The 15122-nt window shown below is 36.5% G+C and overlaps 1 protein-coding gene across 1 annotated transcript in view; it reads left to right on the top strand.

Moving 5' to 3' along the window:
• Window positions 1-15122, top strand: part of LRRK2 (leucine rich repeat kinase 2) — a 133229-nt gene that overhangs the window by 105990 nt on the left and 12117 nt on the right. The window contains 3 exon segments of the mRNA XM_047740921.1: window positions 7656-7826; window positions 9043-9143; window positions 13605-13799. Of these exon segments, the coding sequence (XP_047596877.1) occupies window positions 7656-7826; window positions 9043-9143; window positions 13605-13799 (467 nt within the window).

The following is a 15122-nucleotide window of genomic DNA, read 5'->3' as shown; positions in this document are numbered from 1 at the left end:
TGAGGTGGGTGCTGAATGATGGCTTCAACCCTGCCAACATCCATAGAATACAGTCGTCTTTGGCTAGGTTAAAAATATTATTCTGTGGTTATACAGTATAATCTGAGAGAGATTATGAAACATGCTCTACTGATATTTGTCTCAAAGTAAAAAAGGAAAGAAAATACATGTTTCTGTGTACTATGTGATGTGTAGTCAGACCTAACATAAATTTCTCATTTTTTTAAAGAATTTATTTATTTGAAAGAGAGGGATAAGAGAGAGCATGAGTGGGGGAGGGGCAGAGGACCAAGCACATTCCCTCCTGAGCAGGGAGCCCCAAGACCCTGAGATCATGACCTGAGCCAAAGGCAGATGCTTAACTGACTAGGCCACCCAGGTGCCCCTAAATTTTCTTTTTATATGTGGATCTTTTTTCCTTATTTACTCATTGCATTTGTTAAAATGCAGGCTCATCTGAGAAATTATTTCTAAAATTAGTTTTTAGAAATGAATCATATTTTCCCAATTATTTTGACATTGTAATTGTTATGATAATTCTCCAAGGGAAAATTATGTTAATTTCTTTATTCATTTATTCATGCATTTGGCAATAATTTATTGCATGTTTGCCAAATACCAGACTGGTGCTACTACTTAATAGCTGCATGGTGTTCATCAGGATTTACCTTCTGGGGCTCCATGTTCACTTCTGTAAATTGTGTTGAGAAATAATAATACCTACCTCATGGGATTGTTTTAAGGGTGAAATGAAATCATCCACATAAATAGCATAGAACAGGTCTTTGCATACTACTGTTGCTCCAACCATGTTAGTAATTGCTCTCATGATGGATTTGGGGCATGTGCATGAATAAATGTAAATTTTGTCCTCCAGAAAGCACATATCCTGCCAAGAGAAATAGGGCTATAAAGAAATAATCATAAAGCATTTTGTCAGTTTCAGTAGGCGGTCTAGTTCAAGGTAGTGATAAGAGCACAAAGGATCAAGTAATTAACTGAGTTGTAAGTTGCCAGGACTTCCCTACGTACAGGAGATGATTCTGGAAGTATATCTTAAAGGATAATCTGGAAGTTTGAGAAAACAAGAAAATAAAAGAGCCAGAGTAGACATTCCAGGCCAACGGTAGTAAGGTATAATAGGACTTGTCCTATTCAAATAACTGCAAGAAATTCTTATGGTCTAGGTGATAGATGGAGGATGGAGGATTATTGGCTAAGTGTCTTTTAATTCTGCCTGTGTATTAGATAGCATGTAGCTCTTTAAAAATGTATCTAGTGGGGGTTATATATTTATAATTCTATTTTAGTAGGCATGGACTGGAACCCTCAATCTCTCATCTCACGGGTAAGAAGCTCCTGGGGAACTTTCAAATATATGATCTTGGGACCTCACCCCCAGGGATTCTGATTTTGCTTCTAGTTAAGTCTGGGATGGAGCCCAGACATTGATGTTATTTAAATTTCTCCAGGTAATTCCAGTGTGCATTCAAGATCAGGAGTCACTGGTGTAGAAAAGAATCAAGAACATCTTCGGTGTTTGAAGCGCACAGATATTTCTGATACACAGCCCAGAATCACACTTCTCTAGCTCATGAAGAGCTTTTTAAATCATGCCATATAATAGAATCTTTCAGTGATGGGGAGTCATTGCAAATATTCTTAATCGCTAGCCAAAGTTTCCATCTCTACATCATGGAACTAGTGTCCTTGCCTGCGTGAATAGAGGAGAGCAGCTCAAGTTTGGTACCGTATCACAGCGGAGGCAAGTGTTTATTATAGAAAAACTTTGAATAAGACGATAAGTATTTACTTGAGATCTTAAAAGTATTAGCCTGTGATAGAATCAAAAAGTTATAGAGTGAGTAAATGTGAATCTTGCTCAGTGGTGCACATTCTAGGCATCACAGTGGATTCTGGAGATACAAAGACAGATAAGACTTGGTGAACTTTTTGGCTGACTGGAATCAGTGAAACATAGGCTGTGAAGTCAGATGGTCTAGTTTTGAATTCTCGGTCTACCGCTCACTAGCTGGGGCCAGAGAAATATCTACCTTCTTTTCTTGGTTCAACAATAGTACCTAATAACAGTATATTTTTCAGGGATTGTCGTGGAAGCTAAATGAGAGATTCGTATAAAGAATTGGACACAATGCCAGGCACATTCTAGCTGCCTTTGCTTTCCTGAACTTTTTGCTCTTTCTACTTACAGGGCGTCAGGCTGTTTTTGTTTCCCTTCCCTGCGCTGTGGGTTTGGAAGCTCTCAGAGGACTCATGTTGTAGGCTTGCTCTCTCTCAGGATCACTGTTCTGTGCCTAGTGTCCAGTGTTTCATATATTTTGCCTGGTATTTCATTGTTTTATGTAGGATGGTAACTCTAGTCCCTGTTACTCCATCTTAGCTAGAGGAAGAAGTGACATATGTTAAAAGATTTATTTGAACAGCCTAATGGAACAAACATACACTTGGGACTTCAGTTCGTACTTGACATTTCTAATCTTTGAGGGCCATTGATGCTAAACAGGTATCCCCGCAGTGTGACAATAGGGTCCATGAACACAATCGGTCATTCATAATATTAGATCATAGATCGTGTGGCGATATCGCCCCTTCGTAAAGATGTAAGAGACGTTCCTATTTCTAACCTTTCCCAATGGCAGGTAATATGAAAAGCGTTCATTTTCTTTTTTTATTTTTAAAGATTTTTATTTATTTATTTGTCAGAGAAAGAGAGAGAGATCACAAGTAGGCAGAGAGGCAGGCAGTGGGGGGGGAGGTAAGCAGGCTCCCCGCTGAGCAGAGAGCCTGACATGGGGCTCGATCCCAGGACCCTGAGACCATGACTGGAGCCCAAGGCAGAGGCTTTAACCCACTGAGCCACCCAGGCGCCCCTGAAAAGTGTTCATTTTCATCCCAAATGAAATTCCATGGTGAAGACATTGAATAGCTTGAAAGTTTTTTCTTTTTACTACTGTGGTGACAAGTTTAATTAAATGTAAGGTGAAAATTTTGGAAAACTTTCAGTTCCAGGAAAGTCCTCAGTGACAAAGTACATGCAGAAGAGCTTTTAGGATCTTCTCATGATTTAGACTGACAGGCAAACATCATGTTGGCAGCTTAGGTCTTAACACCCCAAGTCCCCCTCCCCCCAATCATTTTGGTTTTTTGAGGTGAAGGTCTCCATGATGAGGCAGCTCAGGCTCATGATTTTAGTTCACTTTACAGTAAGATTTGATTTGCAAAACAGAAGGGCGTGAGGTAAAACAGCAAATCCTATTACGCAGGTCAAAATATGTGTTTCTAATAAACTAGCAGCAGTAAATCTTAACATTCTGGTAATATAGAGATATATCTATATCTAGATTTGGAAGTGCTTAAGTTTTTTATAGATGTATTATAAATTCTGCTTTAGTTTTCTTTTTCTAATTAATATTTCATGCAGTCTTTCTATGTCAAACATCAGTTTTAGCGGTTACGTAGTATTTTATTGCTAGTATGTACAGTAATTTACTTAACCACATCTTGATGTATATTTAAATTTTTTCTGACTTTTTGATGTATTGACAGTGGTTTAATTAACATAATTGTAAATTAAAATTGTCATTTATGAAACTGATGTTTTAAACATTAAATTCTTAGGCATGGTATTGCTGGGAGTGCGTATTTTGAATTTTGAAACACTAATTGCCTCTTAAAAGGTTTGTCAATTAAAATTCCCTCCCTATTCAAATTAGAGCAACCATTTCCCATTCTGGGCTTGTTATTCTTTTTACTCTTCACAAAATTAATAGTCAAAAAGTGAGAACTTAATGTTTTTATTTTCCAAGTGTTTATTTGCTTATTTTTATTTGAGGCTAAGCAATCTTTAATATATAGGACATATATTTTTCCTTTCATGTTATGTACGTTTTTGTGTCTTTATTCATTTGTCCATTGTTCCTTCTCATTTGTAAAGCTGATTTTAGTTCATGTTGACTTACATATTCAAATATTTTCCTGCCATATATTCAAATATTTTCCAGTGTAGGGTTTGTTCTTCAACCTTGATGGCATTTTGCTGTTGTAGAGTTTGAATCTTTTAGGTAAACAACTTGTTTCTTTTACCTTTTGGAGTCTGATTTTCCTGACATGTTTTATCAGTGCTGCTCCAAGGACAAGAACGATGGGGGTGATCTGTGCCAGTGCCAGCAGTTGCTTATTATTTTAAATTCTCCAGAGACAGTGTGCCTTGCCCAGCTCTCAGCCTTCAGCGCTCACCACCCACCTTCATAGAATGATTGGGAAGGCCTTTTGCATTGCAGTATTGGGGATGAAATAGTTATGAATACATTTTTAGTACCCTCACGCGTTTATATTTAAGTTCAAGCTTTTGGCTTATCAAAAGCTTATTAGGTGGACGGAGTGGTGCAGCTACTCTCTTTCTTAGACAACTCACCATTATCATTTATTAAAAGTCTGTCTTCTGTTTTCTCAGTATTTTTAAAATTCATGATTTTCAAGTGGATATTCTATCTTTTTCAGAGCAACAAATTACAACAATATAGTTTGCATTTTTGTGTTTAAAGGTATGGATTGGGGACAAATGTCTCATGTTATTCTGCATGCTTTGTTGATTAAATGTCATTTTATTGCGATCTGTGACAACATAGTTGATGCAGACCAGCCCATTTGATGTATTACAGGCAGATCATCATTTAGCGTTTACTATTTGGGGGAGGTTTTTCCTAAAGGCATCTACTGCTCCATAGATTAGAAGAAATTGTTAGTGTGATCAAGAAATTAGAAAATCATTAGAAATTCATTGGATGAATTTCAAAAGCACTTTGAAGTGCCTTATATTGTGGTTGAGATACCTCCGGAATATATAAATAAGGATTATGTTCTCCCGCTGGGGATTGTGTCAATGAAGATATTTATTTTGAAAGGGAGAAGATAAGAAGGTTAAAATCATTTCCATGTTGAAGTAAATACTTCTTTCCATGGCCTCACAATTTTCTTTCTTAGTGTCCCTCGACTCACTGAGAAAAAATTCTAGCTTTCTGCATAGCTCTAACATCTGTGGATTGATGCCTAGAGGGATAAAAACTGTTGTAAAAGGATATGTGCCTTGGATGAAAATTTAGACTAAGTGACCCTCGGTTTTTCTGCTCTAAGATCCCACAATTCCAAATCCTGGTGTTTCTAAGAGTAAATTTACCAAGGAAAGAAAATATACTGAATGGTTTAATCATCTCTGAATAGTAACTTGTTCTAATAGATACCCCCAAAATGTGCTGGTTGAATAATAAATTGCATGAGATTGATAGTAACCTCCAAAATCCCTCTTAAATTCTAGAAAGGTAATCATAAATATTGTTGATGAACTAGCTAATGTGTGAGTAGCTCATTATTTGTAAGTACTCTTGACTTGGCCTTTCATTATCTTTGTGGCCTTAGGAAAACACATAACATTTTTGGAAAGATTATGTTATTCATACAATGGAAAGTCCTCATCTGCCCATCTGGGTTATTTTTTTGCATAGCAAATGAACTTCTTAAGAAAGTATCTATAAAACCTATAGCAATTGAATTAGGAGCTGTTGTTATATGTTTATATTATGTACAGTTGATTAGGGATCTGTTTAAGAGCTGTCCTAATTGCTAACACAGTTCTTTAGCTTAGGGTGTGAGTGTGATATTATGGCTATGTAGGAAAATGTTCTTTTTCTAAGAAAACGGCTATTATATATCTCTGTATATATTGGCAGGCAAATACACTGACAGACGGATACGGGAAAATGGTGAGAGTGTGTGTGTGTGTGTATAAAGAGAGAGTATGAACAAATGTGGCAACATGTTAACTGGAGAATATTAACAGTACAACAGGGACTATCATGCTCAAATCTGACCTCCCATCTTTCTGATTCTTCATGTCCTTCCAGCCTGGTGAAGGACTGCTGCGCTTCATCTTCTGATTGTAAGCTCGGTCAAACAGAACACTTTCCAAATTCAGCCATTGACGTCTTGAAGGCTATGAATTCATACTTTGTTTATTTCCCTGGCTATTTTTTTTTTAAATTTTATTTATTTATTTATTTATTTGACAGACAGAGATCACAAGTAGACAGAGAGGCAGGCAGAGAGAGAGGGGGAAGCAGGCTCCCCGCTGAGCAGAGAGCCCGATGCAGGGCTCCATCCCAGGATCCTGGGATCATGACCTGAGCTGAAGGCAGAGGCTTTAACCCACTGAGCCACCCAGGCGCCCCCCCGCTATGTTTTAAATGATGACAATCATATATGTTCATTATAGAAAATTTCTAAGTATAAAAAATTAAAATAATTAATAAAAAATAAAAACTACCTATAATTTTAGCACCTGGAAATAAGCATTATTACATTTAGATGTATTAATTGGAAAAATTTTTATTTTTAAAATGTTTAAGTCTCTAGGAAAGTTGAATGAATAGCACTGTATACACCCATGTGCCCTTCATGTAGATTATTAACTCCTTGCCACACTGTCCTTTCTTTGGCTTTCTTTGTGTAAGAATTTGAGACTTTGAAATTAAATCACAAACATTATGTTGCCATGCCTAAACAAACAGACAAATATTTCCTTAGAATAAGGATGTTGGGGGGCGCCCTGTGGCTCAGTGGGTTAAGCTGCGTTCAGCTCAGGTCATGATCCTGGGGTCCTGGGATTGAGTCCTGCATCAGACTCCCTGCTCAGCAGGGAGCCTACTTCTCCCTCTCCCTCTGCTGCTTCTTTCTCTCTCTCTTTCTTCCTCTCTCTCTGTCAAATAATAATAAAAAAAAGAATAAGAATGTTTGTTTTCATAATCACAATATGATTGTCATAGCTAAAAAAATTAACTCAGTTGATTTTTTTACAACATTTGATAACTTTCTGTCCTTGCAGAATTATATCCTACATTTTCTTTTTGTTTACATTATAGCATGTCATCTTAAAAATGATTTTTAAGTTAATGCGTAGTGCACATCATTTAACCAATTTCCTCTGATAGTTAGATTTCATTAGATTGCTGATATTTTACTCTTGTGAATCATGTTGAGGTTACTCTTTTTTTGGTGAAGAATTTAAAAGTGATTTATCTCTATTGTGAGATGAAAAGTTTTATTTCCCTTTAAAAGAATTTTAGTCATGAACCAACACCTGAGGTGTTGTTTTACATTAGTCGTGGTTTTATTTTCATTTTTCCATTTGGGTAGAAGGAATAGAGACAAGTTCTGAAAATAATGAAGGCATTCAATTTCAGTCAGGTTAAAGTGACTTGAAGTAAAGTCTAGAAATCTTGCCCTCCTGGCCTCTCCTTTGTTTGAAACACTTCCCTGGGAATAGTTCTTTTTAGGAATGAGGAAAATGATGTAGGGTTTTTTTTTCCCCCTGATTAGGCTTAATTGCTTTAAATATGAAACATTACTTAATAATTATTGAACGTTTATCCTTACTATTTTTCAAGAGCGATTTTGGGGTGAAATGTCAGCATGAGGCTGTTAATTGCCTTGATCTACGTATCTCCTTATAGAAAGGACATGGCTTGATTTAGAACTCATCTCCTTGACTCTTCATCAACATATATACCTAAGAATATGCCTCATTGGGCATATGAGCCCTGGTGTTAGGCATATTTATTAATACATCTGCTTACTTTCAGGGTTTCGTGCACCTGAAGTTGCTAGAGGAAATGTTATTTATAACCAACAAGCTGATGTTTATTCATTTGGTTTACTACTCTATGACATTTTGACAACTGGAGGTAGAATAGCAGAGGGTTTGAAGTTTCCAAATGAGTTTGATGAATTGGCAATACAAGGAAAATTACCTGGTAAGTTTTATCTACAATAAAGATTATTTTTTATAAGCAGCTTTATTTCCAAGTTATTTAATTGTAGTTGTATATTTAATTCACTTCACAACTGATGAGTTTTTGTTTAGTGCATGAATATTCTTAAATCCTGTGACATGAATGGAAGTCATATGAGAAAGATAGCAGTTTTGGGCTTTAAAAAAAATCCCAAATTAACATTGATGTATTTGGTATTATACTTAGAAGAATATTCAGAAATAACATTGCTGTTAGGGCTCCATGCTTAGTGACTTCTATGCTCCTGAAGAGTAACTATGTGCTTGTTAGCCTGGAATATGTTCATTTTCTTGGAGGGAGATGATTTATATGCAGGACTAGAAGCTTGAATTATGTATAGTAATTATTTTTAGTAATAAATATAATGAATTAGCAAATGATTGTTTAATGAAATCAGATCTCATATTGAATGGTTGTCTCATGCTTTTAGAAAATTCTAAGACATTGTCGTTCATCCTTGACTGTTACTTCAGTTCCCCCTACAAAGTACTCTTTTAAATTTTTTCTCATATTTTCTGCTTTCACTTTCACTTAAATATTTATTTATGAGTATATGCTATGTGCCAAGTACAGGGGATATAGCTTTACCTACCTCCTTTGGAGGGACCTTTAAAGGATTCCCAGCAAAAGGAATTTTATTATTATTTGGATAAACTTTCAACACAATCTGGGTCATTGCCCTAATTTCACTGGTTAGCTGTCCAGTGACAGTTCCCAGATCTCTAGTTTATGCCATCTGGAAGAATGGCATACCTCTTGTAAAAAAGAAATATGCACAAACCTACTGTGGGGTATGAGGATTAAATGCTTGCCAACTTTAAATATTAAAATAAAAAGTACTTCCATAGAAGTCTAATTATTGTATGAGCAAGAGTACCTTTAAAGTATATGTGAAATGCAGGTGTGGAATGAAAAATCTCTTATTTTATTCAATCAGTATTTGTGTCTTTTTATATAATAAAAAATCAGGTAGTCTTTTTTGATGTCATTAGTAGAGATAAAGTTAACAAAATTACTTTAAGTTTGTGACATAAGTAGATCCAAACTAAATACAGGATTATGGATATCAGTGTTTCCCTTTGCATGGTCTGGACCTCTCACATACACTGAAAAGGAAATGAAGTAATTGTTCTGCTTTGTCTAATGTTGTAGCATGATATGTTTTTGAATGTTTTAGATCCAGTTAAAGAATATGGCTGTGCCCCATGGCCCATGGTTGAGAAGTTAATTAAAAAGTGTTTGAAGGAAAATCCTCAAGAAAGGCCTACTTCTGCCCAGGTACTCTTACAGTAAAATTTATCTATATTTTTATAGAACATCCAATATATGTATGTACACATATGTAATTTTTCATATATATATATATATTCAAATATAAATAAACACACACACACACCACAAAGAGTGATAAAACAAAACTTCTATATCTCCTGCCACCCATGGCACAAAATAAAGAGCATTGCCAACACCCAGGAGTCCTGTATGCTTCTTCCTGATTGCATCACTTTCTTTTCCCTATAGACGTTACCACTTCGCTGACTTTTTTTTTTCCACTTTGCGGACTTTTGAGATAATCCTTGCTTTTCTTTATGTTTGCTACCCAGTTTGGTTTTTCTATATTCATCTTTTATTTAAAATGGAATTATAGTCATATCATGTTCTGAAATATTTTCGTTGTTCTCCCAACCTTATTTTGTAAGCTTTACAGAGGTTGTTAAACATAGCGTTTGGTTATTTTCATGCTATTCCATTCCACTCAAACTGTTTGAGCAGCATTATATGTACCCATGATCATGTCTGTGGGTATTGGTATTATTTCCAGTTTTTTGCTATTATGAACATGTTTGTACCCGTCTCCTAGTCCAGAATATATGAGAATTGCTTTGTGATATATATACCTAGAAATTGAATTGTAGGATTGTAGCATATGTGACTATCCATATTGTTTTCTGAAGAAGTTCTACCAGCTTAATACTTTAATCATCTATATGTTAGGGTAAACATTTCTCTATATATTCTCCCTAAATTTAGTACTGTCTGAGTTCTTAATTTTTCCAGATATGTTGTCTTCTGTATTGATTTGCATTTTCCTAATTACTAACAAGGATGACCATCTCTTATATGTTCTTTGGTTATTATGTTTAAGCCTCTAGGAAATGCCTGTTCATTACTTTGCCCATTTTCCTATTGGATTATTTGCATACAGATGAATTAAGAAAAAGAAAAAAGAAGTACTAATCCTTTGTTGGTTATATATATTGCAAATTATTTTCCCAATTTGTGGTTTGCCTTTTTATTTCCTGTAGAGTGCCTTTTGATGAACAGAATATTTTAATTTTTAATACAGATAAATTTAACAACACTCTTTATGGTTATTACTTTTGGAATCCTATTTTTTGGTAAGATTTTATTTACTTTTGGGAGGGGGGAGGGAGAGAGTGAGAGAGAAAGAGGGAGATGGGAAGCAGGAGTTGGGCAGAGGGTCAGAGGGAGTAGTAAAACTCCCTGACAAGCAGAGAGCCCAATCTGGGACTCAATCCCAGGACCCTGGGATCACGACCTGAGTGGAAGGCAGACACTTAACCAACTCAGCCACACAGATGCCCTGGGGCCCTGTTTTAAGAAGTCCTTATCTCTGCCAGAGTCACAAAAATATTTACCTATGGTTTTATCAAAATGGTTAAAAGTTTTGCTTTTGACATTGAAGTTCTCCCGTCAGGAACTGACATTTTTTTATCTGAATCCAGTTTCCTTTTTCCCATATGGGTAGCTGAATTTTCCAGCTTTATCTATTAAATAGTTTCTTCCCTTTTTTTCCTGTTGATCTCTTCCCCCTGACCCCCAAACCCCAGCATTTTCACTTTATAATTTATCAGATACACACACATCCACACATATGTTCTCTTGCATTGGTCAACTTGTCTGTTCTTCCTCTAATACTATCCTGTCTTAATTTCTGTCACTTTACGAGTTCTCCTTTCTTTCTTTATTTTTCTCCTCTAGGAATGTGTTAGCTGTTCTTGGGCTTAGTTTTTCCATATAAATTTAAAAATCACATTGTCAACTTTTATGAAAAACCCTACTGTGATTTGGTTTGTACTTGCAATGAATCTGCAGGCAATTTGGGGAGGATTCTCTTTTGTGATATTAAGTTGTTCTATTCTTGAATGTGGGTTATCTTCCTAATAATGTTTTCTTAAGTGTTTTTCAACATAGTTTTATAATTTTGCATACAGATCTTTTGCATTTTTTTCTCAATTTTCTTGCTGCAAATTGCTTTAAACTCAATTCCTGGCTTGAGGGTTGTTTTTTTTTTGTTGTTGTTTTTGTTTTTAACTACCCAGGCGATGGGAATCTGGTCTATAAATCTTCTTGAGAGCAAGCTTGTGGATAACAATTTCTTAGGGTTCTTTTCTCTCTTTGCCCTTTATCTGTAAAGTCCCAGGCACCTTTGCTTTTATCAGAGAAAGTGGAAGCATGGGGCGGCTTTATTTCTGTTTCTCATTTACTCTAAATATGTAGCCCTTTGGGAACAGACCTTCATTGGACTTCCCACTTTGGGCAGGCTCTAGATTTAAACTTCCTTCTCACTGGCTGACAAGATATTGAAAACCACCACTCAGTTTGCCTTCGGTAGAATAAATGCAGTTAAGGAAATATCTGACTTGAGTGTTCGGTTGACCTCTCTGTCTTTCACTGGATCTTTCACTAATATTTTGGCCTGGTAAGTCCTTAAGACGTTGTGAGATTTTTAAGATTTTAAGAGGTTAAAAATCTTAGCGTTTTAAGTTGCTTTTAGATGGGTGGTTGTGTCCAACTAACATTTTCTACCATTTTTCAGAAATAGATTGCTTGCTATGTTTTGAACTGAGACAGATTTTAATAGAGCAAAACAAGAGCCCTCTTTATGTTGTGGACTCTTGATTTTGTATCATAACTTTTTGAAAAATTTTTGTTCACCCTTTAAATTTCTACTCAAAAATAGCTGAGTACATACACTGACTTCAACAAACATTATGATAGTTATCTTGGCTACTTCCCCTACCTCCCCCCCCATCCCTGGTTTTGTTGAGATATAATTGACATAGACACTGTATTAGTTTCTAGGTGTACAACATGATGATTTGCATGTAAGATATTATGAAATTATTACTGCAATAAGTTTTGTTAACATCCATTACCTCATAAGTTATAATTTTTTCTTGTGATAAGAACTTTTAGGATCTACTCTCTTAGCAACTTTCAATATACTGTATAGATTGTTAACTTAGTTCCCATGCTATACACTACATTTCTGTCTTATAACGGGAATTTTGTAACTTTTGACCCCTTCATCCATTTTACCCACTCTCATACCTGCCTCTGGCAACCACCAGTCTGTTTCCTGTATCTAGAAGCTTGTTTGATTTTGTTTATTTTATTTTCTTGTATTTTAGTTTCCATGTATAAGTGATACCATACAGTATTTGTCTCTGAGCATTATGCCCTCAAGGTCCATCTATGTTGTCACAAATGGCAGAATTTCCTTCTTATTTATGGCTGAATAATATTCCAGTGTGTGTGTGTGTATGTGTGTGTGTGTATATGCACACATACATACATATATATCATATTTTCTTTATTCATTGATCCATTGATGGACACTTAGGTTGTTTCTACGTTTTGGCTGTTAGGAATAATGCTGCAATGAACATGGGGGTGCAGATAACTTTTAAAGATAAATTTCATTTCCTTTAGGTATATACCCAGAAGGAAGTTCCATGGTAGTTCTGTTCCTGATTTTTTGAGGAACCTGCATGCTGTTTTCCATAGTGGTTGCAGCAATTTATATTCCACCAACAGCGCGCTAAGGTTCCTTTTCCTCCACATTCTTTTTTTTTTTTTTTTTTAAAGATTTTATTTATTTATTTGACAGAGAGAGATCACAAGTAGGCAGAGAGGCAGGCAGAGAGAGAGAGAGGAGGAAGCAGGCTCCCCGCTGAGCAGAGAGCCCGATGCGGGGCTCGATCCCAGGACCCTGGGACCATGACCTGAGCCGAAGGCAGAGGCTTTAACCCACTAAGCCACCCAGGCGCCCTTCCTCCACATTCTTGCCGGCACTTCTTACCACTTGTCTTTTTGATGCTCGCCATTCTGGCGGGTGTGAGGTGATGTCTCCTGGTGGCTGTGTCGTGGCTCTAATTCCAGTTTCCTGAGTCCTGGTTCTGTTTCCTTACAGTGGTCCCCACCCCCTCCCCTGTCACTCTAGTTCTTTAGTGTTTCAAAGAAAAACATGAAAACAGAATCTAGAAGTGATTTGTGAATTTCATTACCAAAGATCAAAAGTTCTTTTCCCTTCACTTGGCAGAAGATCTGTTCCATTCATTGGTGGCCTGTGTGTATCTGTAACATGGTGTAGCTCTGCAGTATCGAATTGGGTGAAGAATAGCTCCCGACTGCCAAATTTCTGTTCAGTTGGCACTTTTGAAATTTTCTGTCTTTTTTAAGTTACAAAACATACCATACAGACAAAAGAGTCTGTCTCGTGCTTAGTCTAAAAATAAGTATTACTTTAATGTAATTTTATCTGTAGTTTGGATTATTTATCCTTTGCTTGGCTTAGATCTCAGTTGAACAGGTTTAGGTTTTTCTTGATAGAGCTATAGTGTGTCATTCTACATTATGCACAATAATATGATCTTTCAAGAGGACATATGTTAACTTGATCTGCATTATTTTGTTATTTTTAAACTTTCTCAGGTCTTTGACATTTTGAATTCAGCTGAGTTAATCTGTCTGATGAGGCATATATCAATACCTAAAAACTTTAGCGTTGAATGCATGGTCGCTACATATCATAACAGCAAGAATGCAAGCATCTGGCTGGGCTGTGGGCACCGTGACAAAGGACAGCTTTTATTTCTTGACTTAAATACAGAAAAACAGACTTCTGAGGTAAATTCAAGTGCCCTTTAAGTTACAGATACTTTAAAAAATTTATTTTGTGGATGATGTTAAACCATGTATGAGTGTAAAAAATTACTTTGGAAGAAATTAAGTGAAAGCAATATAGGAGTATTATTTAGTTTTCTGGTAGAACAAGAGGATTTACATGAAATTAAATAGTCTGTGTTTTGTTTTATATTTTTTATTTTTTATTTTTTTATTTTTTATTTTTTTTTAAAGATTTTATTTATTTATTTGACAGAGAGAAATCACAAGTAGGCAGAGAGGCAAGCAGAGAGAGAGGAGTAAGCAGGCTCCACGCCGAGCGGAAAGCCCAATGTGGGGCTTGAACCCAGAACCTGGGATCATGACCTGAGCCGAAGGCAGCGGCTTAACCCACTGAGCCACCCAGGCGCCCCTGTGTTTGTTTTAAAAGCATAGTGTATATGTGTGTCTTAGGTTAGGATCCCTAGAAATAATCTAAGACAGAGTTTCTTATACAAGTGATTTAAGGAGAGAGTAACTTTTTTTTTTTTAAGATTTTATTTATTTGACGGAGAGAGAGATCACAAGCAGGCAGAGCAGCAGGCAGAGAGGGTGGGGGGAAGCAGGCTCCCCGCTGAGCAGAGAGACCGATGCAGGGCTTGATCCCAGGACCCTGAGATCATGACCTGAGCCAAAGGCAGAGGCTCACCCACTGAGCCACCCAGGCCGCCCCAAAGGAGAGAGTAACTTTTAAGGAAGTGAAGGAAGACAAAAAGAACAGGGGAAGAAATTCCAAAAAATGTAGTTTCTGAGGAAACTCAGTCTTTAGTCATGAGGAATTCTGGGGTGTGAACAGGAGCATGTGATTGATCTCTCCAGGGAGCCAGTCTTTCATTCCCACATAGCAGTCGGTCATGACTGACAGAAGAAATCTGAACACAACTTTATAAAATGGATCAATAAATTGTATAGCAAATATAAGATAAATTTTTTTTAAAGATTTTATTTATTTATTTGACAGAGAGAAATCACAAGTAGGCAGAGAGGCAGGCAGAGAGAGAGGAGGAAGCAGGCTCCCTGCTGAGCAGAAAGCCTGATGTGGGGCTTGAACCCAGGACCTGGGATCATGACCTGAGCCGAAGGCAGCGGGCTTAACCCACTGAGCCACCCAGGCGCCCCTAAGATAAATTTTTAAACTTAAAAAATAACCTAATATTTGACTGTTGCCTTGCTAAATAAATGTTATGCCTAATCATTATTCTTAAAGTTGAACAGTTCCTTCATCTTATTTTGACGGAGTGCGAAATAGTGATACCGGAAAGCAAATTACAATTTTAATTCTAGTTT

Source organism: Lutra lutra, chromosome 8 (assembly GCF_902655055.1).
Source record: "Lutra lutra chromosome 8, mLutLut1.2, whole genome shotgun sequence".
NCBI lineage: Eukaryota > Metazoa > Chordata > Mammalia > Carnivora > Mustelidae > Lutra > Lutra lutra.
The sequence above is the reverse complement of the archived record's forward strand: the minus strand, read 5'-3'. Positions and strand labels throughout refer to the sequence as shown.